Source organism: Tursiops truncatus, chromosome 7, assembly GCF_011762595.2.
Source record: "Tursiops truncatus isolate mTurTru1 chromosome 7, mTurTru1.mat.Y, whole genome shotgun sequence".
Taxonomy (NCBI): Eukaryota; Metazoa; Chordata; class Mammalia; order Artiodactyla; family Delphinidae; genus Tursiops; species Tursiops truncatus.
The window spans coordinates 6,287,462-6,312,825 of record NC_047040.1 but is presented as its reverse complement, the minus strand read 5'-3'; the positions used below and the strand labels follow the sequence as shown (position 1 = coordinate 6,312,825).

At 44.6% G+C, this 25,364-nt stretch overlaps 1 protein-coding gene across 1 annotated transcript in view; it reads left to right on the top strand.

Annotated features, from left to right (window-relative positions):
• The window catches only part of TRPM8 (transient receptor potential cation channel subfamily M member 8), a 106,068-nt gene extending 82,555 nt beyond the window's left edge, over nucleotides 1-23,513 (top strand). The window contains exons 22-26 of the mRNA XM_033860370.2: nucleotides 5,838-6,028; nucleotides 14,936-15,035; nucleotides 16,112-16,145; nucleotides 20,550-20,642; nucleotides 23,428-23,513. Coding sequence (XP_033716261.1) covers nucleotides 5,838-6,028; nucleotides 14,936-15,035; nucleotides 16,112-16,145; nucleotides 20,550-20,600 — 376 coding nt within the window. The 3' untranslated portion in view covers nucleotides 20,601-20,642; nucleotides 23,428-23,513. The remainder of the gene's footprint in view (nucleotides 1-5,837; nucleotides 6,029-14,935; nucleotides 15,036-16,111; nucleotides 16,146-20,549; nucleotides 20,643-23,427) is intronic.
• Nucleotides 23,514-25,364: the final 1,851 nt, after the last annotated feature.

Sequence of the window (25,364 nt, the reverse complement as noted above, 5' to 3'; positions counted from 1 at the left end):
ATAAATTCACCCACGGCATTTCTGCTGGAAAGGACTCATCAGACATGCCCCATCTAAGATAATTTCTAAGAATAAAATATTTTTTTAATCTTAGGAATAATATATGTGCATTATGAATATGTAGAAAAGTAGACAAAAGAAAATATCTCCTGGTACAGATGAAACGTTCCGGTGACTTCACCAGTCCCAGGCAGGCTACTGAAATGGGATGAAAAGAAGAAAAAGAGAGCAGATAGTTGTAACAATAACAATAGCTAATATTGATACTTTCCTGTGCTAGGCACATCCAGGTGCTTCACATGTGCAGCCTCATTTAATTAGTCATCGTGTAGGTGTGGCTTTATAATCATTCATAAATGAGGAGTTGGAGGCAGAGAGAGGTTAAAGGCTCTGCTCTCTGAGCGGGAGATGGGCACATGGACAGTAATATAAGATGATGTGAAAAGATACAGTACGATACGAGCGGCACGAGAAACCTATTCACAAGGGACTCCGGTGCAGAGTCGGGGTTATTAATGGTGACAGATCTTGGGGGTGGGCAGCAGCGAATGGAGGAGACATTTGCTCAGAGGACCCTGTGAGCATTGTTTGGAGAGGGAGAGAAGCAGAAGAGATAAAGCTGTTCTGGGGAGAACTAGAGACTGCGGATGGGGGAAGGTCGGCAGGGGCTGGGTTATGGGGTGTCCCTTATGCCGTGTTAAAGAATGTGGACTTTTCCCTGCAGGTGAAGGGAGATTTCATGGGTCTTTACACAGGCAACGGCACAATCTTAGTTGTGTTACTTTGACAGAAACATGCTCAACAGTTAGCATTTCAAAACCAGTGCAGTGGAATCGCTGGCTGTCTCTTACTGTTAGCGTCGATGTGTTTTTGGTGCTGCAGAGCGCGAGGGGAGCCAGGATGTGCGGAACGTTTTAACGCGCCCGCTGGGGCACTGAGTGGGTGCAAAAAGTCAGGGTCATCAAGGTTCACTGGATACTGCTGCAGTGTCTGGGAAGGAATGGCAGATGGAAAAATGTATGAAATCTGTGGAAAGCTTGGAAGAGGGGTTTCCCTGATTGCATTCTAGCTGGCAAGTTTCTCGTATTTCAGTTTCTTCTAAAATTCTGCCGTTGTTTTAACATCGACTTTTCCTTTGTGAATTTTTTGCAGACTTTTCATTCTGTTCTGTTCATCAGTCTTTCTGTTTTGGTTTTTACTACCAAATGGCTTTAATTACTGATTTTTCAAAATCATTTTAACGTCTGTTGTATGGGTGCCCTTCATTATTCTTACTCAGAACTTCCCTGGCTTTTCTTATATATTTAATCATGTGGAGAGCCTAAGGCTCATCTTCTGCAATCCTTTTTTCTTCCCTCTTCCAAAAAATTTCTTTAATGAATTTTATTGTGATGATGTTAACTTTGTAGAGCCATTTAGGGGAAGCTGACGTCTTTAAAACATGCCAGAAAAAATGGCGTGATTCTCCATTTATTCAAATACGTATAGTTTCCCAGTAAACTTTTGTGGCTGTATTCACGTGGATGTGGCCGATTTTTTGTTCCTTTTTTTTTTCTAGCTATTTGTGGTTGTGAGTGAGATAGTTTTTCTATTATGTTTTTGCAATAACTACTTTTTGATATGCAGGAAGGCTATGAAGTATTGCTTACTTATTTTGGAACAAGTCTCCTTCCTGAATTCTTTTTTTTTTTCCCCCTCTCTTTTCCTTTTATCATATCATGGAAGTTTCCTCCTGTTTCTTATTTATTAAGCTCCTTCCTTTTTCTTCTTCTTTATTTCTTCTAATCAGAAATGGATGCTGCATGTTGCCAGGAGACTTTCTAGAAACAGTTTAAATGGTATTTGTCTTTTTGATCTATGATGTATTATGAAAATGATGAATTACATAAATGCCCTTAATATGGAGTCATCCATCTGTTCTTTGGTCAGGCACTCTTTTAACGTACTGCCGGATTTCATCCACATACAAGGCTATGTGAATCCTAAACATTTATCTCTTGGTAACATTTTCACCGTCAGTGGGTGTCAGAGAGTTTGTCTCTCCTGCTTCCTCTTCCTCTCGTGCTTATCTGAGGTGCTCAGCTGCTCTTAGGGGACAGAGCTCCCACCAGCTGGGCAGCTGAGGGCACTAGATATCACGGGAGATGTCAAGTCAAAGGAGACCTTGCAGAATTCCTCTCAGGGAAGACACTAGATGGCCAGTGGCTGGCAGGGACAGTGAGAGCCATCAGAGCTGGGTGGGCGAGAGCCTGAACACGAGAGTTGGCCCGTGTGCTGCCCTGGGCGTTTGGGTTTGCTGAGCGGGGTGGGGATGTCGTGGCCCCAGAGCTCAGCCTGTCTGCTATAGAAATGGAAAACCATGTCTCAAAAGCATTAAAATTATTTGAGCAGAGCAGCTGGAAGCCTTCCCTGGGGAACCCTCATGTCTTGTTGGCCGAGTCTGGACCTGACTCTAGAGAAAAAGAACGATTTGGAAGGTTTGGGGTTGGATTTCGCCTCCAGGTCACATTTTGCTCATTCCTGCTGCTCTGTGGGGCAGGTGGACGTAAGTAAAGAAACCTCAGCATGGCAGCCCCGGAAATGTGTTATTTGTGCAAAGTGGCTTTTGGGTATTAATGTCCAGTAATCAATCAGTTCACCCACACGCCCCCTGGGATGCGGATAAGGGCTTTTACCGTTTGCCCAGGAAAGGAGCGCTGCTCCCTGGACCCTGAGGTGCAGAGGAAGCAGAGGTTCCAGCAGGAGGCGCCTCGGAGCCTGCTGGGTTGTCCAGAGGAGCACATGGGGCAGTGAGGGGAGGCGGAGTTCTTCAAAAGGAAGAATGATACAGGGCTTCCCTGGTGGCGCAATGATTGAGAGTCCGCCTGCTGATGCAGGGGACGTGGGTTCGTGCCCCGGTCCAGGAGGATCCCACATGCCACGGAGCAGCTGGGCCCGTGAGCCATGGCCGCTGAGCCTGCACGTCCGGAGCCTGTGCTCTGCAATGGGAGAGACCACAACAGTGAGAGGCCCGCGTACCGCAAAAACAAAAAACAAAAAACAAAAAAGAATGATACAAACACCACCCCTGTTGTGGGCACTGGCCTAAGTGCATTCCAGACCAGGGCTTGGTGGCTTTTTCTGCAGGGGCCAGCCAGGGTCTTGGCTTTGGCCAGATGTGCAGAAAGAAACAGTGCTCGGCGACCCCGCACCCATCCCTGCCTCTTTGCTCGTGGGCCCTACAGAACAGGTTGGGTGTTAGATTTGGCCCCTGGGTCACAGTTTACCAATTCCTTTTCTAGATGACCTGGAAGACTTCAGATGTTTTTCACTACCTCTGAGTAACCAGTTAAGCTAAAATGCGAATCTCTTCCCACTAGGACCCTTCTTGGCCACAGTGCCACTCGAAGCTCCCAAGGAAGGGAGGGAGAAGACACCTTCCCCAGCTCTAAGCATCTGAGTGTTCCTCCCTTCAACAGGAACTATTAATTCCTTCTGGATAAAACCTCAGCAAACAACATTCGATGCATTAAAATGGATGCAATTTGGGTGTCTGTTGAGTTTTAGGGGGCAGTCAGTAGGATCCATGTTTGGCTAAATACGTAAGATTTTAAGATGCTCCTAGGGGCTCATTTGAATGGTGATACTTGTTCTGGACCAAAGTATGTAGTAAAACGTGATTCCTGGCATGTTCTTTGCCTGGACTTCGTTAACCTGGGCGTGCCTGCCGTCCTCTCTTATTGCAGTGACGGAAGCCTGCAGTGTCCTTTGCAGACACAGAATCAGCAGGGACTGGCGAGGACAGATAATGATGCTTGGTATTCGTCTTAGAGCAACCTGACCTACATTTGGAAGAAGCAGCAGGCTCACTGCCAGCTTCAGTTTGCTGCAGTCTCATGCATCACAGTCCTGTCTGCTTTTCAGCCAGAAAATCTGCCACATAGAGTTGACACTTGAATCAGTCAAGAAGCAGTTTTACATGCCTAGTAAAGGAGTTTACGTATAGTAGATACTCAACAAACATGCCTAGTAAAGGAGTTTGCGTATAGTAGAGTTTACGTATAGTAGGTACTCAACAAACATGAACTCCCTTTGCTTTAAAGACCACACCCAGTTGAAGAGGCAGTTTCTGGGAAAGCCTGCCCTGCCCTGCCCCCAGGACCTGGTGTAGAGCTCAGAGGGGTCTGATTGATCAGTAAACGCCAAGATAAGCAGAACCAAGCTTATAAGCAAAGCCACAACCGTGATCTGTGTAGGCTAGTGTTTTGCTCATATATATGATCCCCACTTGGCTAAAGATATTTAAGTCTCAGGTTGCCGTGCGCTGAGGGGTAAGCGTGAGGTCTCACGACGGATGTATCCCATGTCTCTGCCTGCAAGGTTTGGCCTCTGAAGTTCTGGCCTCTGATGTGTTTACCCAGAATTTGGAGAATTTAATCTGTCTGCAGCCAGGATTTGCCGTTAGGCAATTTTAAGGGGTTTGTTGCTGCTTCTTTGGCTTTTGAAGGAGTGATCTGGTGTTAACGATAAAAGTGTCTCAGATGATTGAACTTCAACAAATGGTAAAATGCTTCACAGTTATCTTTCACTAAGTAGTCCAACCCGATCCTTTTGACATGGAGCACGGCTCAAAACATTCACGCTCCACGTCTTGAGGTGGCATCATGTACTGACAGAGCAAATGGGCACTGGGCTGGATGTCGGGGTCCAAATTTTGGCTTCACCACCTGCCAGTCGGGGGACTCAGACAATTTACCTACCCCTGTTGTGCCTCAGTTTCTTGATCTGTTACTCACAGATGATAATAGCACTTAACGTTCTACAGAGAGCTGTTTGCAGACTAAATCAGCTAATACAAGTAGACGGCTTAGAACAGTGTCTGGTATGTAACAAGTGTTAGCTACTCAACAATCTTGGTTTAATGTGTAACAGGTAAGTTAGTGGAATAGTCAGACGTTTTCCGGATAAATAGACATTTTCCTAGTTCTTTGTTATGGGATCCGTTTCTCCCTGTGAACTGTGGTTTACGTAGTGAGATTGTGTTGTGAGTACAAGTTTGAGCCTCACTATTTTCACTCACATGTAAGCATTTGCCCAAAATATAAAAGTTAGTCATAAACGTATTTTTTAACGGCAGCTGCATCGTGTAATCACATTGATTGGCCATAACTTGTGATATATTTTCTTAGTGTTGAACATTTTGGTTGTTCAATGCTGCTGGGTGGAAAGTGGGAGCGGCTATTACTCAATGCTGTGGCAGACACCCATGTGTGATATCCATTTCTATATTTTCTTTTCTCAGTATCTCCTTATTCTTAGGTTAGATTTCCAAGAAGGAAAATCAGTGGGTCAAATGGATAAATATTTTTAAGGTCCCTGATAAATATTAACGAACTGCTCTCCCAGGTTGTTTATAATTAAGCTCCCACAGTGACGTTGGCAACTTACTCCTCCGAGAGGCGCCACGTTGGGCCTCTGGGTATCGAACACAATACCGGACTAACGGAAAAAGGGAACCCTTGAAAGGTCTTGAAACACGCCTCTACCGTGTGGGCGCTTGGCGGGTCCTTCAGCCATGCCCTGCCTGCCCCCTCGCAGGCAGGAATCATTTTAAAGTTCATTGAACAGTCTTTTGTGATTAAAAAAAAAAAAAAAACAAAATAACAAAAGCCAGACCCAGTTTTGGCCCAGCATGAACGGAAGGGTGCCTGAGTTGCTCAGGCCCCGATACCACCATAGATTCTTCTCTCCTATGGCAGTGGGAGCTTGGTACCAATATCACCATATTTGGCAATGAAATGGCCAGGCCTATGGAAAGCTGAGGCTTGACCTTCTCTCCCCGCCCCACCCCCCGCCAGCTACACCGTGGGCACCGTCCAGGAGAACAACGACCAGGTCTGGAAGTTCCAGAGGTACTTCCTGGTGCAGGAATACTGCAACCGTCTCAACGTTCCCTTCCCGTTCGTGGTCTTCGCCTACTTCTACATGGTGGTCAAGAAATGCTTCCGTTGCTGCTGCAAAGAGAGGAGCGCAGAGTCTTCCGCCTGCTGTGAGTGGCTCATCCGTTGTGCTGGGGCTTAAAGGCAGGGATTCATTCTGGGGGAGCGTGTCGGGTCCACATCTCAACAGGAAGGGTTAGTCACAGTTATTTCAGCGCTCACAGGTGTCTGTCTGTAAAGTTCAGGCATCGAGCCCCCCAGTGACTTACTCGAGAGAAAGAGTAGTTTTGTTTTTTGAATTTACAGAGCACAATATTAATATTTTAGTAGACTTTACAATACTTAGAGCAGTTGTCCATGCCCACAGGTTTTTTTTTCTTTTCTTTTTTTAATGGTAGTGTCATCATAGCTGTTTTATTTTATTTTTTTATTGAAGTATGGTTGATTTACAATGTTGTGTTAATTACTGCTAGACAGCAAAGTGATTCAGTGATACTTATATATGCATTGAAAGAGTAGATTAAGAAAGCCTTCTAGATCTGCCGGGACAGCCTTATTCCAGGGGGCTCACTTGTGGATGTACATGATAATGATGTAAATAGGATGTTCAGCGAGCAGGATTCATGGGGTGCGTCAAAAGCTCTCTGTTGCTTGTGTGACATTTATTCTCTGGGAGATCTTAGCTTTTTTTTTTTATTTTAACATCTTTATTGGGGTATAATTGCTTTACAATGGTGTGTTAGTTTCTGCTTTATAGCAAAGTGAATCAGTTATACATATACATATGTTCCCATATCTCTTCCCTCTTGCGTCTCCCTCCCACCCTCCCTATCCCACCCCTCCAGGCGGTCACAAAGCACCAAGCCGATATCCCTGTGCCATGCGGCTGCTTCCCACTAGCTATCTACCTTACGTTTGGTAGTGTATATATGTCCATGCCACTCTCTCACCCTGTCACAGCGTGAAGTAAGTCAGAAAGAGAAAGACAAATACTGTATGCTAACACATATATATGGAATTTAAGAAAAAAAAATGCCATGAAGAACCTAGGGGTAAGACAGGAATAAAGACACAGACCTACTGGAGAACGGACTTGAGGATATGGGGAGGGGGAAGGGTGAGCTGTGACAGGGCGAGATCGTAGCTTTGATTCCAGCAGGGGTCATGACTTTCCTGGTCGTTCTTAGAGAACTAGAAAAGCTTATGATGACTTTACTTGGTAAAACAGTCTCAATTTAGAAATTAGGACCTGCAGTCCAATAGATTAAGCAGCCCATTCATCGTCATTCAGAGGGGAGACTCCTCTTACCCTGAGGCCGCTCTCAGCCGGTGGAGTTGTCGGGAAGGATGGGCTGCTGGCTTTTCTCTCTTTCTTATTCGCTTCCCTCCCACTCACTCACCAGCTGCTGTTCCTGACCTTCTCCGGGTTGGAGCACAGGGAGAAGGGAGGGGAAAGAGCAGAAATGCTGTTTAGCAACGGTGGCGCTGCCCTGGGCTGGCTCTGTGCTTCCTGGCCTGGTGCGAGCTTAAAACTGACCCTCTGCTGTGTGGGCGCTTGGCGGGTCCTTCAGCCATGCCCTGCCTGCCCCCTCGCACCAACCACAGCTCCCGGGACTTGGCGATGCTCTCTCTGGGGGCCGCTGCCCCACAGGAGCCTCTGGTTTCCAGGGGTGCACCCTGCACAGACTCTCCCTGCTGGGGACTGTGGAGTTTGTTCTCCCTCTCACGTGGTCACCCAGCTCCTCAGCCCCGACAAACTCCGGGCAGACGGATCCCCACCTAGCCCCTCTCCTTGCCCCTGCCGTGGGAGCCGGAATCTCTGACCCCTGACCCTCAGTCACACCTGGGTCCCCATCGTTTTGGCTGCAGGGAGCACACATCTGGCTCTCTTCCCCACGACCCGAGGTGTACTTAACGCCCCTTCCTGGAGCCACTGAGCTGCACAGATCTCCCTCACCCCAAACTTGTTTCAACCGAATTCAGCACAAGGGAGGGAGAGGCCTATTTTCATTCATCTGGGTGTCTGGATGCAAAGGAAAAGATGGAAAGGGCACCACTGGCTTGTACACTTTGTCTTCTAGCCTCAGACTTAAGCTGGGGACTCCATCTCCCGGTGGGTGGATAGGCGTGCAGCCATAGGACTGACGTCTGCACAGCGACGGGGCCCAGGCACTTTGGGGTCCACACAGTTCTTTTCATTTCTTTTAAAAATCAGAAGAAAAAGAAAGAACTCTTAGGTGACAGAAAACCTATTGCTATATACTTGTCCTTATACCAACCCAGTCATATATCTTTTTCATGTTTTCTTGATCCAGGAAGGGGCCCACAATGGCAAAAGTGCCGAGGGCCTAGGGTGGCTGACTTGTCCCGGTTTGCCCAGAACGTCCCCGTCTTAGCGCTGAGCGTCCTGCATTCTGTATGTCCACTTAGGGTGACCGACTTGTCTCAGTTTGCCGGGGACCATCCCTATTGTAAAACTACAAGTCCTGCATCTCAGGAACCCTGTCAGTTCAGGGGCTGCTGGTCACCCAGCAGTGTCCCCGTGTGCTGACTAGGGAGGCAGAGTTAGTGACGCAGGTTGGACCCAGCCCTGGTACCTGCGGGATTTCCATACCCAGTCCCATTCTTGAGAAAAACAAGTAGATCTGAGTCTCTAAGCAGATCTGTTGTGTCTTATTGTGAAACAACCCTTTGAAATCTGGTTCCCTAAAACTACCACTGTTTATCTGCCCCTGACTCCATGGGTCAGTCCTGGGCTGGTCTCTGCCCCTTGTGGTGTCTGGCTGTTGGCAGGTAGGCTATGGGCTGGCGGGTCCCAGTGTCCATGTGTGCTCACATGTGTGGGGTTGGCTGGGCTGTCATCAGGGAGCCTCAGTCTCCTCCAGCTCAGGCTCCCACAGTTGGAGCCTGGACTCCCACAAAAAGCAGAAGCTGCATAGCCTCTGAGGCCCTGGGCTCAGCAAGTCAGATGACATCACTTCTGCCACGTTCTATTGGTCAAAGCAAGTCACAGGCCCACCCACCTCAAGGGAGAGCAGCCTACACACGGGGTGGGCAGAATCTGTGGCCCTGTTTTGCCGTTTATCACACCAGGCATCCCCTGAACAAGCTGGATGAGCTGCTCTCTGGAGAGTGCCCTCCCCCCACAAGCCCCCGCCCCCGCCCCCGCCCTGTCCCGCTCCCACGCTGGCCTATCGAGAGAAAGCAAGGTTCTCCCCGCCCTCCCCACCCAGGCATCACAGCTGAGCTGAGTCCTTGCCACTGGGGGCGGTGTGCATGCGGGCTTCTCTCTCATTAACTCACCTGACATGTTAAACCTCGATCTGACACACTAGAAATGAAAACATGTCTCAGTCCAGAATTATCTTTGATGCCTCGAACAGTTTAGAATAAAAATTTCTCAGCTATAATGGCTATAACTGCATTCACCATAGGGAAATGCTCGATACCTAGGCTGACCCTATGTACGTATACAGCCCTATTTGCTGTGCTTTTCCGGAGCCTCAAAAGCATAGACAGCTGAGCGTGGACCTTTAAGAAACAGCTTCTTGATCGCTCTCAGTCCTTTGCTGCTTTTTCTTTGCCACTTTCTAAAATGATATAGTTTCATGAGCAATTGGAGTATCTGCTGTGTTTTCCTTCCTTGAAACAACCTTTCCTGAGCACTTCCTTTCTGAGCAGGATCTGTGATAGATGCGGATGGCCTAGAAAAGTACCAGCTTGGTTCCAGAAAATGACCTCCAGCAACGGGGATAGAAGTGGGTGCCTCAGTGTTTATGAACTATCCAGTTAGTCTGATCACTTAGATTCTAGACAACCACCAAGAACCAATGAAAACATTCTCATGAAATGTCTAAATAGAGTGATAAAAAAGGAAAATCACTGAGTTCTTATAAATTCCAAAAGCAAGAGCCTACCAACCTCATTTCCTGCCACCATTGTCTTTGGAAGATTTTTGTAAAACCCACCCCACATTTTCTGCAGATCTGGGTTTAAAAACGGAGGGAGTGCAGGGATGGATGGATACGGTGCATGGGAAAGACAAGCAAAGCGTGAAGAGGGGCCTTCCCTACCTGTGCACATGAACGAGAAATAACTGTAAAAGTATTACAGGAGGCGTTCATTTCTTTACACACATCTACTCTCAGTTCTGTGAAAGGGGCCTGGGGATCATTAATTCAACAAATATGCCTCAGGCGCCCACCATGCGGCAGCCAGGCACTGTGGAAATGGTGCTAGCGGCTAACCTTGCCCTCAAACAGGGCTCATAATCTCAGGAGAAGAAAGAAAACGAGAAAGCCTTAACAGAGAAGTGTAGGAAGCATGAATTTAGAGAATGTGCAGGGTGCCATGATAGCCACATTGTGGACATTCACCCTCCAGACTAGAGTGAGTCAGGGGAGACTTCCTGGAGGAAGGGGATATTGAAACTGAGACCTAAGAGGATGAGTTGGAATTAACCAGGCAAAGGCATAGATGCTGGGAGGGGCCCAGAGAGTGAGGAGCGGTCAGAGAGAAAAGTTACAGAGGTCAGAGGACAGGTGGGAGGGGTCCAGGGGGCCAAGGGTTACAGGGAGACTAATGAAAGACCCTGGTCCGTGTCCCACAGCCAGATTCTAGCCCCACACAGTCTCCTGCCTCCCGTCCTCTGCCTGCTGTGTCACAGTGTACATCCTGAGTCCCAGGGGAAGGAAAAAATGCAGACAGAAGACACGATAGTGCAAGAAATGGTCACATAAATCGTGAAACACCCTCTTGCTGATTGAACTTATTTCCCTCAAGATGGAAGTGAACAAAGAAACTCCCAGGGCCAAGCAGCAGACACCCTCAGCTCACTATGTAAAATGATGCTTCTCAGATCCTGACGTTCGTTCTCCTGACTCGGGGAAGAGCAGTCAGTTTAGGGTTTGGAGAGTGGGGCAGGATCTTGAGATGTGTCCCCCGAATGGATCACTATGGGTAAGAAGAAAAGTCTCCGTTAAATAGCAAAAAACTGGGTGTTGGGGGCAATTTGGGGAAGGGAGAATCTAAGGGAGAATCCAGTACAAACAATGAAAGGAACACCGTTGGGCTGATCTTGTCTCCAGTTTACTGAATTTTGTCCGGATGCGTTAGAGCTTGTCTGCTTTGTCTGTGTCTTATTCCTACTGTTTACTGTGCTGTGTCTCCCTGGGGCTGCTGGCTGTGCGCTTATGTGTTGCCCTCTGGTCTTTTCTTTATTACACCTGGTAAAATGGTCAATGACTACCATCATGGGATTCACGTTCTGTATTGGGCCAATCATTCCTGTCCCTTTAGTGTATCCCCGATATTTTGATGATTCAGAAAGTAAAAAATACGAACTTTACTAACCTAGACATGATAATTGGTGGAACTTGCCAAGAACCATCATTTTTTGTGGGATTCCTTAACTACACAGAAAAATGGAGGAGAGATACTCAGGAACATGACCTTAAATATTAGTCATAACTTACTTCTGTGTTATCCCTGGAGCCATGATCTCCTAAAGTCTGGCTTTCAGAATGTAAATGTACCAACGACCCCCATCTCGTGTCACAGTTTAAAGAATCCTCATCGTCGACTCTTTTAACAGCATTATTTCAAGACGTTAAATGGCAGTTTGGGGAATGTCATTAGCTATCACACGTATGTAAATGCCTTTCCTAATGAAGAAAGGTGTTTTGACAATTTGGGTAAGTTGCTGTCTTTCCCCTCATCATTTTGCCATGGAGGACAAAGTGAGTCATTTCTAACGAAAAGAATGAAAAGTCTTTATATCTGGGATGGGAACTGAAAGTTGAGACCTGGAATTGGTACTCAAAGGCCACACCCAAAGATCAGAGGTGCGTAATGAAGTGTCTCAGACTATCTTTGAGTCCGTTTTGAAGCCGTGTCATGGGTGAGTGTCTGCAGAACCTGAGGGAGAGCTCAGGGGACCAATCCATGCCACAGATTTGGAGACAAATGCAAAGGAAATTTAGGAAACGTATTGCTGACTAGAGGCTCCGGCAAAAAGTTTCATACTTCTTCCTGAATCGTTCCAGAGAACAAAAACAAACGATGGATAAAAGTTGTGGGGAGGAAGATTTGACGCAATATAAAGGCAAAGCAATGTCTAACCATTAGTGCCGTCTGGAAATGACGTGATACCCTGTGAGGTAGTGAATTCCCTATCACTAGTGGGATTCCAGTTGGGGGTGGGTAGGTAGAGGGGCCGTATGGGATGAAGGTCCACTCTCCAAAGTTACATTGTGTTCAGCCCAGGATCAATGGAACCAGGAAACTCGGTGTTATAGGTAAGGACGAATCAGTCCTCCAGATTCAGGATGGGTTGAGAAGGCAGAACGAAATGCATTACGTTCCCCCCAAACTTATTTAACGGTTAAGTACAAGAAAGAACATAAAAATGAAAACAAATCCCCCAACCTGGCCAGCAAGTGGACAAGAGCTTCAACTAGAGAAAGCAAACAGGTCAGAAATGAGCTGTGTTAATCTGCACCTGTGTCCCTGGTAGGCCCCTGGGAAAGTGATGCTCTCACAACAATCGGGGAAACAGACAGTGAGCCATGGATGTTCTCTTCTAACAGTTCTTAGTCTCAGGAAGGAATAAAGAAATAGGGAGAACGGGAGACCACAGGACAGGATCCTTTAGACTTCTGGGGGGACCTGGTCACCGCCTGCTCATTTGTTTCTCCTTAGGGATGCCTAGTTCCGGAACCACAGCATCCTGTGGTTGTCGAGTCTCCTCATGGTAATTCATTTCCTACCTTTACTTTGCATTTGCCTCCAGTGATAGGACAATCATGGGGTTTAAGCTTAAAATTGCTCTTCTTTAGAGGAAAATGCAAGATTTTTCAAATAACTTTCAGAAAAGGTAGAATCCAAACTTCCATTTTTGGTACTTTCTTGGTGACATCTTCAAGTAATGGTAAAAAATATGCTACCCAGTCATTGCATTTTTATAAAATTTGCTGTTTTTCATGATTGAAGAAGTAATCCAAGCTCATTTATAAAATGTTCAAAAAACACAGAAAAGCACATTTAAGAAAGAGCAAAGAGCAGATGTAACCCACCATCCAGAGATAGATATTGATAACGTATCGGTATTCATTGTATTATTCTTGTGTGGGTGTATGATAATTAGATTGCTCTGTGCGTACACATTCAAAATCTAATTTGTTCATTTGACTAATAATCTCCCAGAGAACCTCTCCCATAGCCATAAATATACGTCTTTATAACAATTTTTAACTGTGGAATATTCCAGCCTATGGGTATACCGTACCCAATTTAACCAACCCCTTGTTAAACACGTGGATTGTTTCTCCTCTTTTGTTACTATATAACACTATGAGAAACAGTTTTATGTATTCATTTTTGAGCATATCGGTGATATTTTCCTTTGAGTTCTTTCTAGAAGAGAAATTTCTAGATACAGTGTATGTACTTTTGATATGTCTGCCCCCCTTCCCATCCCTCATTCCCTGAGGCTGTAACAATTTACAGATTTTCCCATTATGTGGGAAACCTGTTTGTTTACATCTTCTCCAACAGAGAGTACAGTCATTATTTTAGCCTCTGCTAATTTTCCAGTTTGGTTGTGACAGTGCTCCGTCATCGTTTCAATCAGCATTTCCTTGACGGTGAGAGAGGCTGGACATTGGGTCATTGGTCCTTCTTCCTCTTTAGCCACCTGAATTCAGGAGCGCCTGTCCTTTCCATTGATTATTAAGTACTCCTATCGGGCTTCTACACACATTTAGTTTGAGGAAAAGACACTGGAGATGACTTTGCTAGGAAAAATCCACTTGAAAGAAATTCCGTTAGGAATTATTTTCTAAAGTGAATAACCACCGTTTAAAAATAAATCTTTATTTGCTATATAGGAGTTGCTTCCATCCTGCCACTTCTGTATGTCTTTGACTCCCAATTAATTCTTTTTATATCTAGGAAGATCTTAAAACAGTTCCTAAACTCTAACATGTAGATGAACACATTGAAAAGTAAACACGAGATACATTTATTCCAAGTGGACACTTGCATGAACGTATGTGCTTTTCTTTCCCCGTGAATTCATGTGGAGGACTGCTGTCCGTTGCACTAGTACCTGAAACACAGGTGACAGGTTGATTTGTTCCTTTGTCTGCTTGCCATCTGAAAGGTTAAGACACTGTAAAAAAAAAAAAAAAAAAAAAAAAAAATTGAACTAAAAATCTTGCTGGAACATTCCCCAGGCTAATTTTGTAGCACACCTGGCTTAGGTGAGAGGAAAAAACTAAACATCAGAATTAGCCTTGAGGTCTACACCCAGACTGCCTATTTCAAGAGGGTAGGAATGAGGTCCAGGGATGATTTTCCTCTCCTCCAAACTTTCTACCCCCGTGTTAGGTTGAGAATAGACAATCCATCAGTAATTATCCACCTGAATGATCAGAGTAGTATTTTTTTTTTTTTGCGGTACGCGGGCCTCTCGCTGCTGTGGCCTCTCCCGTTGCAGAGTACAGGCTCCGGACGCGCAGGCTCAGCGGCCATGGCTCACGGGCCCAGCTGCTCCGCGGCGTGTGGGATCTTCCCGGACCGGGGCACGAACCCGTGTCCCCTGCATCGGCAGGCGGACTCTAAACCACTGCGCCACCAGGGAAGCCCCCAGAGTAGTATTTTGATGTCATCAAGAAGGAACAGGAACACATAAGAAATGTGAGAACCAAATTCACTAGGGAAATGATTTTGTTGAGTCAAAGACACACAGACCGGCTGTGGATGGATCTCTGGTTGCAATGAAGATTGCGTTCCTATTTCATGCAAGCTCCCATTCTTCACTGTTGCCAAGACCTTCATTGATATTCCGTGGGTCTGCTGCTCTCACCAGTAAGTAGCATTAGTCATATCAGCCTGTGCAGGACAAATCTATTTCTCTTGGTGCCAGAGCATGGCAAAATGCCTAGCAGGTATCGATTTAGGCGGGAAAGGGGGCAAAGGAAGCAACTTGAATGTTTTTCTTTGTCTCATTATTCAAGGTTTCAAGAATGAAGACAACATGACTCTGGCATGGGAGGGTGTCATGAAAGAAAATTACCTTGTCAAGATCAACACGAAAGCCCACGACACATCAGAGGAGTATGTCAGTCAGTTATTCCTGCTCTGCGAGCCTCCCCTCGTGTACAGAAGCTGGCTGAACACAGGCAGCTTCTCTGAGCAAACTCTGTAAAGGGAATTTGCGGCAGAGAGGAATGGCACCAAAAGGATATGGCCCAGGCAACTGAAGGTGACACACGTAAAAGGGTGTGTCAGCCTTTCAGGAAGGGCAAAAACCACCCACCTGCCATCGGATTGTCCTTCTGATTGAAGGGCAGGGCTGTGGGACCAGGTGACAAGAGCATGGGTCCCTATGCCACTGCTGCAGAGGTGGATTCTAGGAAGACCCAAGGATTGTGGGGAACAGAAGTTACCTTGCAGGGTCTGCACGTGTATCCCTGTGAGGAAGAAGCAAGCGATTAGAAGATGGCCAAACCCTTTGGTTGATCTCTTACAGACAGTTGTCCCTGAGAAGTTCTGAACGCCCTTTATGAGTCGCATGGCGTTGTTGTAAACATCCCATAGAACTAGCTAAGTCACTGTCTCCCTAGATGGTCCATGAGGAATGTGGGATGCAGGGCATCCTGGAGCGTGCCCTTCGTGTTTAAAGTGGGGTAACAGGGTTAATGGTCAGAAGTCACTCTTACAGAGAGCTCCAAACACACCTCAGAATTCAGTCTAACAAAGAAAGCGTAAACATAAGAACAACTAATCCCTTTGTTAGGTTCAACACAGCTATTGGGAGCAGGGGATGTGAGGCATGCTTTTTCTCTTTGAGTAACAAAGCAGATGCCCTCCATTCTCCTCCATCCCTAGACGTGGAGAGCTTAGTTTTGAAAGGAAGGAACGGACCTTACAGGTCATCTTCCACTGCCCCATCAACGAAGGTAGCATCTATTTGCTGTCCTTCCATCTGGGGTGAGAGTGGAATTCTGCTTCGCTTGGGTATTAGGAAGAAAGTAAAAGCGGTAAAAGCAGGTGACGTTGATTTAGTTGAAGATGAAAATGAACTGTATTTTATGCTTTAAAAGACGGCGAAATGGAGCCTAATAACCCGTTTTGTTTCTCTCTCTCTCTCTCTCTGTTCTCGCTCTCTCTTTTTTTTAACTTCCTTGAAGAATGAGACATCGTTTTAGACAGCTGGATACAAAGGTATAGTTCTGTTTATAGTTTGGGAATTATTTTTTAAAATCTCCATTATCTTTGAGCTTTCAGCTAGAGGCCAGTGACAAAAATAGATGAAGTTAATTGTTTTAAAAAAATAGATGTGACCCTGTTCTATACTCAGCTTTCTTTATTCACTGCACAAAGTCGGGCTGCTGGAATGGAATTGCTTCTCCGATACTCCCAGCCCGCACGGAAATAGTCCTGCAGTCCCATTTCCACGACTGTCTCTGTCTACCCCAGGACCCCTTCTTTTTCTGTCAGGTGTAAGATGCTTGCAGGGAGTACCAGAAAGGCTCAGAAAAGCAGGTTGGGAGCCTAGAGACCCTATGCCAGTCTTTGCTGCCACTCTAATTTGTCATCCACTTCATTTGAATTGCGACTGCGAGAATACACACGTGAATTAGACGTAGAGGGAGTATGCCCACCTCCACCCTGAGCTGGGTAGCTGGAAATTAGGATTTGGTTCAGCAGAAATGACAATCGATTCATAAATGTCGGCTCCCTGTTAGGGTCTGAGGAGGAGGTGATATCCATGGCATTTGGGGGATGGCGTCCTGGGTGACAGAGTCACATACCCTCCCCAGGGCGGTGCAGTTCCACGGCTTGACGATACGCCATCAGGGGTGGCAGGGTCTCCAGCACCCGATTCCTTGCCTATAGTAGGGCCTCAAGGAACATTGAATGAATGAACAAAAGGTGCTCTTCTCAGAGCTCTAAGATGATCATGTATTCGGTTCACAATTTCTCGTGTATGTATTTACGTGTTGGTTACCAGCAGCATTTAAAAGATCTGAGGCCGTGTTGCCATGGGCCTCCCTTCCTGAACTCTGGCCTCGTGCAGGGCGGTGGACTGCAGCCTGGTACCTTCCTACTTACCCCCACCCCGCCCCTGCCTTCCCTCTTCTCTTCCCTCCTCCCCTTGCCTCCCCTGGAGCTACTTGCTCCATATGTAGGACTCAACCACTCAGGGTGACGGCACGTTCTGTGCTGACAGTCGAATGTTCCATCACAGTTTGCTTTAGTTCCCTATTGCTGTGCAACAAACAACCCCACATTTTTTTATTTTTTAAATTTTATTATTATTATTTTTTTGCGGTATGCGGGCTTCTCACTGTTGTGGCCTCTCCCGTTGCGGAGCACAGGCTCCGGACGCGCAGGCTCAGCGGCCACGGCTCACGGGCCCAGCCGCTCCGCGGCATGTGGGATCTTCCCGGACCGGGGCACGAACCCGTGTCCCCCGCATTGGCAGGTGCCCTCTCAACCACTGCGCCACCAGGGAAGCCCCTACAACCCCACGTTTTAGTGGCTTCAAACAACCATTTTATTTCACTCTTGCTTTTCTGGGTCAGGGGTTTTGGAAGGGCTCAGCCGGGCAGTTCTTCTGCTTCAGGTGGTCTCAGCTGGGTTTACGGGGCTGGATTCAGCTGGCGGTGAGGCCAGGATCTGGCACCTCAGTGGTCCTCCTCATGGCCTCTCTCCTCCACGTGATCTCTGATCCATGAGGCTTGGGGGTCTCGGGGCAGTTCCCCTTTTTCCATAGGGACTGGCTTCCAAGCGTGAAGAAGCAGAAGCCACCAGTGCTTCTAAAGGCGAGACCTGGACCTGGCATGACAGCACGTCCACCAGCATCTATTGATTAAAGCAGCCCCAGGATGGCTGGGATCCAGGTGGGGGAGCAGTAGACTCTCCCTGTTCACGTTCCACCTCTTGATGTGGGAGTGACACGTGGACAGGGAGAAACGTGGCAGCCATCTTTGTAGACACGCCATCACGCGGGAGTATATCTCGTTACGGCTGCTCTCCTGATGTACTGGTACTGATTTTTAATTGAGGGGCGGGGAAGACTCCTGTGTTCTTAGAGTTGAGTATCTGGACAGAAACAATCATGCCAGGATGTATATCATGATTATAATCAGTGAAGAGGGGAAAGAAAAATGCTGGATATTTTTAAAAATTTAAAAAATGTTAGAATGCATGAAAGGAAGCATAGGGGATAGTATTCTAACACTGAGTATGTATATTAGATGACTATAATATGTAATATAGAAGAAATATAAAGCCTTATAGGATTAGTCACTTTCTCTACATCATATATTTATATTTAAATATATTGTCTGCTGCATCGGTACCTAAGCTACACAGCTCGTAATACTTATTGAGCACCTGCCATATGCCATGCATTGGGCTAAGTGCTGTCAAAGCAGACATGGGCCCCACATTTCATGAATGGACCCCTTGTTAAGTGGTTTGGGGGTAGGAGCATTTTCCAGCTGAATTATGTAGGAGTCAATAGCGGTAACCCTTTTCTTAGCCATATCAGGCATATGTCCCAGACTGCCTGTGTCTGCATTACCGGGGAGCAAGGTCGGCAGCTGGGAAGGCCCTAAGTCCAGAGATGCATGGAATGTTCTGGGCAGCTGGAGAGAGGTGGCGTGGACCAGGGGAACACCGAGTAGGAAGGAAGGGGGAGGCTGGGTCGTCCTTGGCAGGAACTTGCTGGCCTCTTTAGGGCTGGATTTTATTCCCATGCAGGGCAAGCCTCTGGGGACACACCTGGGAACATTCCTTTCAAAGATCCCTCTGAGCGGTCAGAGTGGCCACATAAGAGGGGCTTAACAGTTTGGTTTGGGGCATAGAGGTGCCAGGGACTTGTCTAAGTGTGTGTGTAGAGAAAACAGTCTATTTTTGTTTGTTGTGTTGAGTTGTTTTACTTGTGGGTTCACTAAGGTGGCTTTGGAGGGAGCCGATGGAAAGTACACTTGGGGCTGGGCTCAAGCTTCTGCAAGACTTACCACTGCCCCTGCTCTGGGGCACGCAGGACATAGGCAGGATGGCAGCAAGGGGATGGGGCAGAGCGGGGCCTGGGTCGGAGGTCAGCCAGAGATCCAGGAACTGGGGCAGCTGAACTGACTCCCAGGGGCCAGGGGGGCCTCCCAGCCAGTGCGTGTCTGGGTGCGGCGGGGCGACCCTCTGGTGGGGACAGTGGACCTGAGCATGACGGTTGTGGGCATGGTGCCAAGGGTGTCACAGATGACTGGAGTCCCAGTTGGTGGCTGTCCACACACACGTGTGAGCCAGGGCTCTGTGGGGTCCTCAGAGGAGTGCCTGTGGGTCCAGCCCCCTCTGCATCTCCCTGTCTGTGGAGCTCCACCCCTTTGTTGGTTCCTGCAAGAAGTCCACCTACACCATGCCTTTTGCAGGTTTTAGTTGAATTTGGGCAGATCCCAGGGAAACCTCAAACCACACAACACTGAGACATGGGCCACCACCCACAGGATTTCACTGCCTCTCTCCCTGCTTCTCTCCTGCTCCCCTGCCCTCTCTCCCCTTTTTATCCCCTCCCCCTTCCTCTACCCCTTCTCTTCTGAACAACAAAAAGTCTCTCCTTTCTATCCAAGGAGAATTTTAGGGTTGGCCACTTGTTTCTGGAGCAAGCTCTTGGTGTCTTAAATCCTACTAAACGTCACACTAAAGTCCTTTTACTGTCAACCAATACAGAAATCTCTCCAAAGCCCCTCCAGTGAAAAAAAATTTCTCCGTCTCATTCTTACACCAGAAAACAAAGTTATTCACATTGACCTTAAGTCTGTAAGTAGGAATCTTACTATGCCTTCTTTATTTTAGGCAGCCGTTAGCCCTTATGGTTTCTTTTTGTCCTTTTTAAAGAAAGAGTTAAATGAAGAGGTTAATACTGGAAATAAGCCTAAGTTAAACAGAAAGTTTTCCTTGAGTGAGTGATATAGCAAGTTGGAAACCAATCATACAGAGATTGTGTTATGTCTACAGCTTTTATTAAGTGTAAAAGTATAGCTTGTAATTTAAAGTGACCTTCATGCATCTTGTGTAAAAACTTGTGAAATATGCATGTATTGAAAATAATTTTATCCTGCTTTTTACTTAAATTGTTTTGCTTCTTATACTGTTTGTGTGTGTGTGTGTGTGTGTGTGTGTGTGTGAGGGGAGACACTTTACTTGCAAAAACTTGATTAGTATTGTATCACATTATTTTCATTATGTTATACTTTTATCAAAGCAAAACTTTATTGGTACCTTATAACTTTATTAGTTACATATAACATTTTTATTTCTATATATTACTTCTCTGCGTTGTAATCTATCCTTTCTATGGAGGAATCACTAGTGATTTTTATTTGAGTAAAGCTAATCCTAATTGGTGCTAATGATTATTTGCTTGTGATATGATTTCAGAAAGTTAGTAATGGGCAGAGTCTGAAATATCACCTGGAGCCTGCCATACTCCAGGCATGAACCATACTTCCTATTTTATATATAGTACATCTATTTCATAGAAGAGCCATAGAGTCATCATTTAAAATTTAAAGTTGGAAAATTGATCTTAAGACCAGTTTTATTTTTTCCCCTTTCAAGCTTAATGATCTCAAGGGTCTTCTAAAAGAGATTGCTAATAAAATCAAATAAAATTGCATGGACTCTAATGGAGAAAAATCTAATTCTAGCAAGGTAAGTAATTTTAATGGCTTTTTTTTTTTTGCTCTGAAAATTTACATATTTTAAGACTAATTCAAAAATCATGATATTTTCTCAGTTACTTTCACATATGATCAGATTTGAAAATAAGGCATGGTGTAAAAAATTCAAACAGTATAGGTATATAGAAAAGAACAGGTAGAAGCCGCCCTCACATTACTTTCCCTGTCTGCTCCCCGGCCTGAGGTTAACACTGCTGGCAGTAGGTTACAGTATCCTTTTGGATCTTTAAAAAAAAACAAAACAAAAAACAAACTTCCAAACTATACAGCTATTTTGGCATTGATTGGATCAAGGTCACACTATTCTAAGACTTGGTATTATTTTTTTTCTTACTTAACTCTAGATCATGGGTATCTTTACAGATCCACGCCTCAGACATGTACCTCATTCTCCTGATACATCATTTATGTTTACTGCTATAAGGAATGTACAGATGAATGGGTTCTTTGGTTAGTTTGTTTTAAATATTTGCTATCGTCAAATGCATGTTGATCACATTTTACTACCAGAAATGTTTTAGTAAGGCTTTCACGGTTTTTAGCAATAGCTCATTTGCACAATAAAAATGTAATACAGTTAACAGACAAAATTGAGGCCAAGGCTTTGCTCCATGATCTTACCATTTGCTTTAATTATGTTTTCCCATTACCTGTCCAAATGCTGAAACAAAATGTTGTTAGTGACTTGTAAAGCTAGGAGAAGACAGCAGTGAGCGATCCATTTGATTAGAATTTTTTGAGAAAGTGAATGGTAAGGAATGGAAACAATTAAGCCTCCCTCGTTTCGACCCTTCCCTTTGTGTTTACTGACTGCCTTCTGAGTGCTGAGAGTACTGTGCTCAGACCCTGATGAGGCTCAAACGCTGCTTTTTGCCTTTGCATAAATCCTCACACTGCAGAATTTCTATTCACAGGGTGACTGTGTTATAGGGGTAACTGTGATAGGGTCCTTTCAGTATATCTGGTAGCTCAATACTTTTCCTTGAGTTCTGACAATTATAGATCATGTTACAAGCCCTCTATCCTGGAAGACTTTGTAAGAGCAAGGGTGATGCATATTGCATTTGCATATTTATTTGCATATTTATTTTCTGGGAAGGCAGGTATAGTCTCCCAGGCTGCTCAAGAAAACAAACCTTGTATATTTAGGAAGAATGTATTTCAACTCTTCCATCACGGTGTTTCATGAACACAATAGTATACTTTAAATTATAATTCGAGTTTTGAAGCATTTATTTTGTTTGCTTAATGAACTGAAATATAGAAAAAACAACTAGGAAGAGACAAAACAATTTAAAATGATTTTTAAAACCCTTAGAGGTGTAATAATTAGAAAAGTTTCAAAATGAGCTCTACGCATCCATCTCTTAAAGCTCTAATCTCCTCATCTCTCCTTCTTTTTCCAAAAGTGTTGACTAGGAGGAAAATAAGCAGACAGACTGGTTTCTTAGCAACTTACTCTTTGCTTAAACTTAAATTGTTATTACTATATGGAGAGTTCATTAATTGGTGAATGAAGATGAATCGGGAGAAGGACGTTACTTCATGTGCAAGTGGGCACCTTTAGAAACAATGCATTTGGCATGTCCAATTTGTTGGTATACTTTTTACTTCTGGATATAAGATCCATTTTCTTTTTTTGATGTCATCTGTTTGGCATATCCTTAAGAGGTTCACTGAAAATGTAATTTTATAGGCAACCACCTACATGCTGCTAAAATATATTTTTTGATTTTTTAAATTGAAGTATAGTTGCTGTACGATATTATATAATATAGGTGTACAGTATGGTGATTTGCAATTTTTAAAGGTTATACTCTATTTATAGTTATTATAAAATATTGGCTATATTCCCTGTGTTGTACAATATATCCTTGTAGCTTATTTTCTACCTAATAGTTTGTACCTTTAATCCCTTATCCCTATGTTGCCCTCTCCCCTTACCTCTCCCCACTGGTACATGTTGCTGAAATATTATTCTTGTAGTGTCTCTCTGATACTTCTTTCTCTAGAAGGGTGAGTGTATCTTTCCTGGGGGTGGAGGCAAAGAAAGAGAATGCCAGCTTAAGTGGGTGTGAGCTGGCACCAGTGGAAGTAGGGCAGGAGTGGACATCTGGGGACAGGTCTTTGCCAATTTGCCCATCTGGGTTTTCCATCTCAAGTCAGCCTTTGATCCAGTAACTTGGGATGGGACGTTTGTGTATATATTTTCTTTTCTCCCACACTAAATTTGAAAGGAAGTAAGAACCAGGGTGAGAGAAAGCTATTTGTTTTCTCATACCCTTATACCTTCCCTGAGAATGGGGGTGGGATGGGGGTGGGGGAGTACTTCCCTGAGGGCACTGGAAATTGTTCGATCCCTACATAATAATCCATTGATTCTTGTATTTGCTGCAGTTAAATTCTAGTTCATTTAGATAAATTATTGTAGTTCTTAACTTTCTTATCAACTCACCCTTTACTTATCAGCAATCGTTCAGCAAGTAAAGCACTTGGAAACTTTCTGGGTCTTTGAGGTGAGTCTTAACCATTCAGCCAGAGTCATTCCGTTCATACTGGCAAACTGGTCAGAACTCACATCTTTAAGAGAAAAAATTGTCTTGGAATTACTTCAATACCAAAAGGCAATCTCAATTTTTGGTAGTACGTTTGGACCCGTTACCCGTATATCACCAATGTATTTTGAAGCACGTCGTATCCTGAGAATGAAAGTGGGAAATCACTCTTAACACAGGGCTCTTCCTTTGTTTTCACAGGTGGTATCAGACATCTAAATGGAAAAGATTCAAGTAGTTTTGTTCTCGTCTAAATGAGAATTGTTCAGGCCCCTGGGTGCACAGCGATGGTTTTAATCACCCCAGTGTGCTCAGTCTGAGGATAAAATGTGTTACTGATTTCACACGAAAGATGGATGTAAAGGAAGAGCACCTCCTACAGCTTGCTTCCGCTGAAGGCCGCGCTATTGCTTTCTGAGTCTCAGTGGCCAGAGCCTGCTGGTGATAGTTTAAACTGTACTGTGTCTTCCTGTTTCCTGCTCTCTTCCTCCTTTGACCCATGCATATTAGAGAATCTCTCTCCTAGGAGCTGGAACCTGGTCATGATTTCCCTCCTGTATTGTTATTTTGTTTATTTCCGATTGATTCTCCATTATTTCCTTTTTTTTTTTTTTTTTTTTGTATAGTGTGACTAATTAGCTGGCGTATTGTTAAAAGTCTCCCCAGTCAGGTCAGGTTCTAAAAACGTGCTGCAGCAAGAGGGCTCTCCTTTCATCAGGAGAAACTATTTTCATTTCTCATTATGCTTTTATTCATTAAAGCAGGTGATAAAACAGCATCTTCCTGTCTCACACTCACCAGGAGCTCCACTTGAAGGAAATATCCCCTTCCTAACCATGTGAAAAGGCACCTAAAAATGAAATCCTCAGAGGTGCATCTGATTTTGTTTTCACTGGGTGTTCCTCTTTCTCCTCCTAGTTATTATTTTCCTATTAAAAATAATTCGTGGATAGTATAGAAAATTCATGGGTATTATAGAAAACACAGACTACATGGAAAAGTAGAAAATATAGTCTCACTACCTAAAGATAATCACTGCTAACAAGTTAGGATGTTTTTCCAAGTCTGTTTTTTGTCTATGCATGTTTTATTTCTCTTTTAAAATTTTACATAATGTTATCATACCACGTATACAATTTTATATACACTTTTTCAGTTAGTATTTTATCGAAGATGTTTTCTTTATACTCACGGTCTTCTTAAACTTTACATTAACAGTTGCATGTTGCTCAGTCCCTAATGATTTCCACTGTGTTGGTCACTGAAGGTGGTTTCTTGTTGGCCAGTTGGATGAGCATCTCTGTGCCAGGATCTTTTTCCACAGTTGGGAAGATTTCCCATGGCTAGATTCCCAGGAATATGTATTGATTATCAAACTGTTTACAAGGCTTTTTCATAAATGTTTAGCAAATAGGAATTATTAACTTGATGTAAGATACGAGATACATGAACCTAGAACTCTTTAAGATAAAATATTATATCTAATCCTTAGCTTAGGAAGAAACCAATATACTTATTTCAGTATTACAGATGGTGAAGGCATTGGTATAGAATTGGAAAGATTGTATTATTGAACACTTGTAGTCCCAGCTTTGTCTGGAAGTGGTGTTATCTTTGCCCAAAAGAGATGCGCTTGGAAGTACGTAAAGTCATTTAAATGTCCATGATTAGTTTTTTCCACTTTGAATAGAATGTACTCAGTGGCTAAAGAAGAAAATCTTAGAAGGAAGCTGTTAAATGATTATCTAATTAGAAAAACTACAAAAGCATGAACCAAAGAAGCTTTTTCCGTTTTGTCTGGGCAGTAGTTAAAATGACTACTCACAATATTCATGATGTTTTCAGGGAATGAGCACAAATAAAAGGTGTCTTTTTACTTAGACCTCGTTAATGGTCTAACAGGGAATCTTATTCAGTAACAGGATTGATCAGTTCATGGTTTCGGTTGCTGAAAGTAGATGGGATAAAATCAATGACAAATGGTGTCAACGAAAGGGATTTTCAAGTTTTCTCTGTTGGTGAGAGAATTTCACGTTTGTTTCACCATGGCAACTAGAAGAGCTGCCTTTTCTGAAGCCACCAAGAAGAGGCTTGTGTTATCTCCACGGTGACTGGAAAAAACAAAGTATATGGCACTG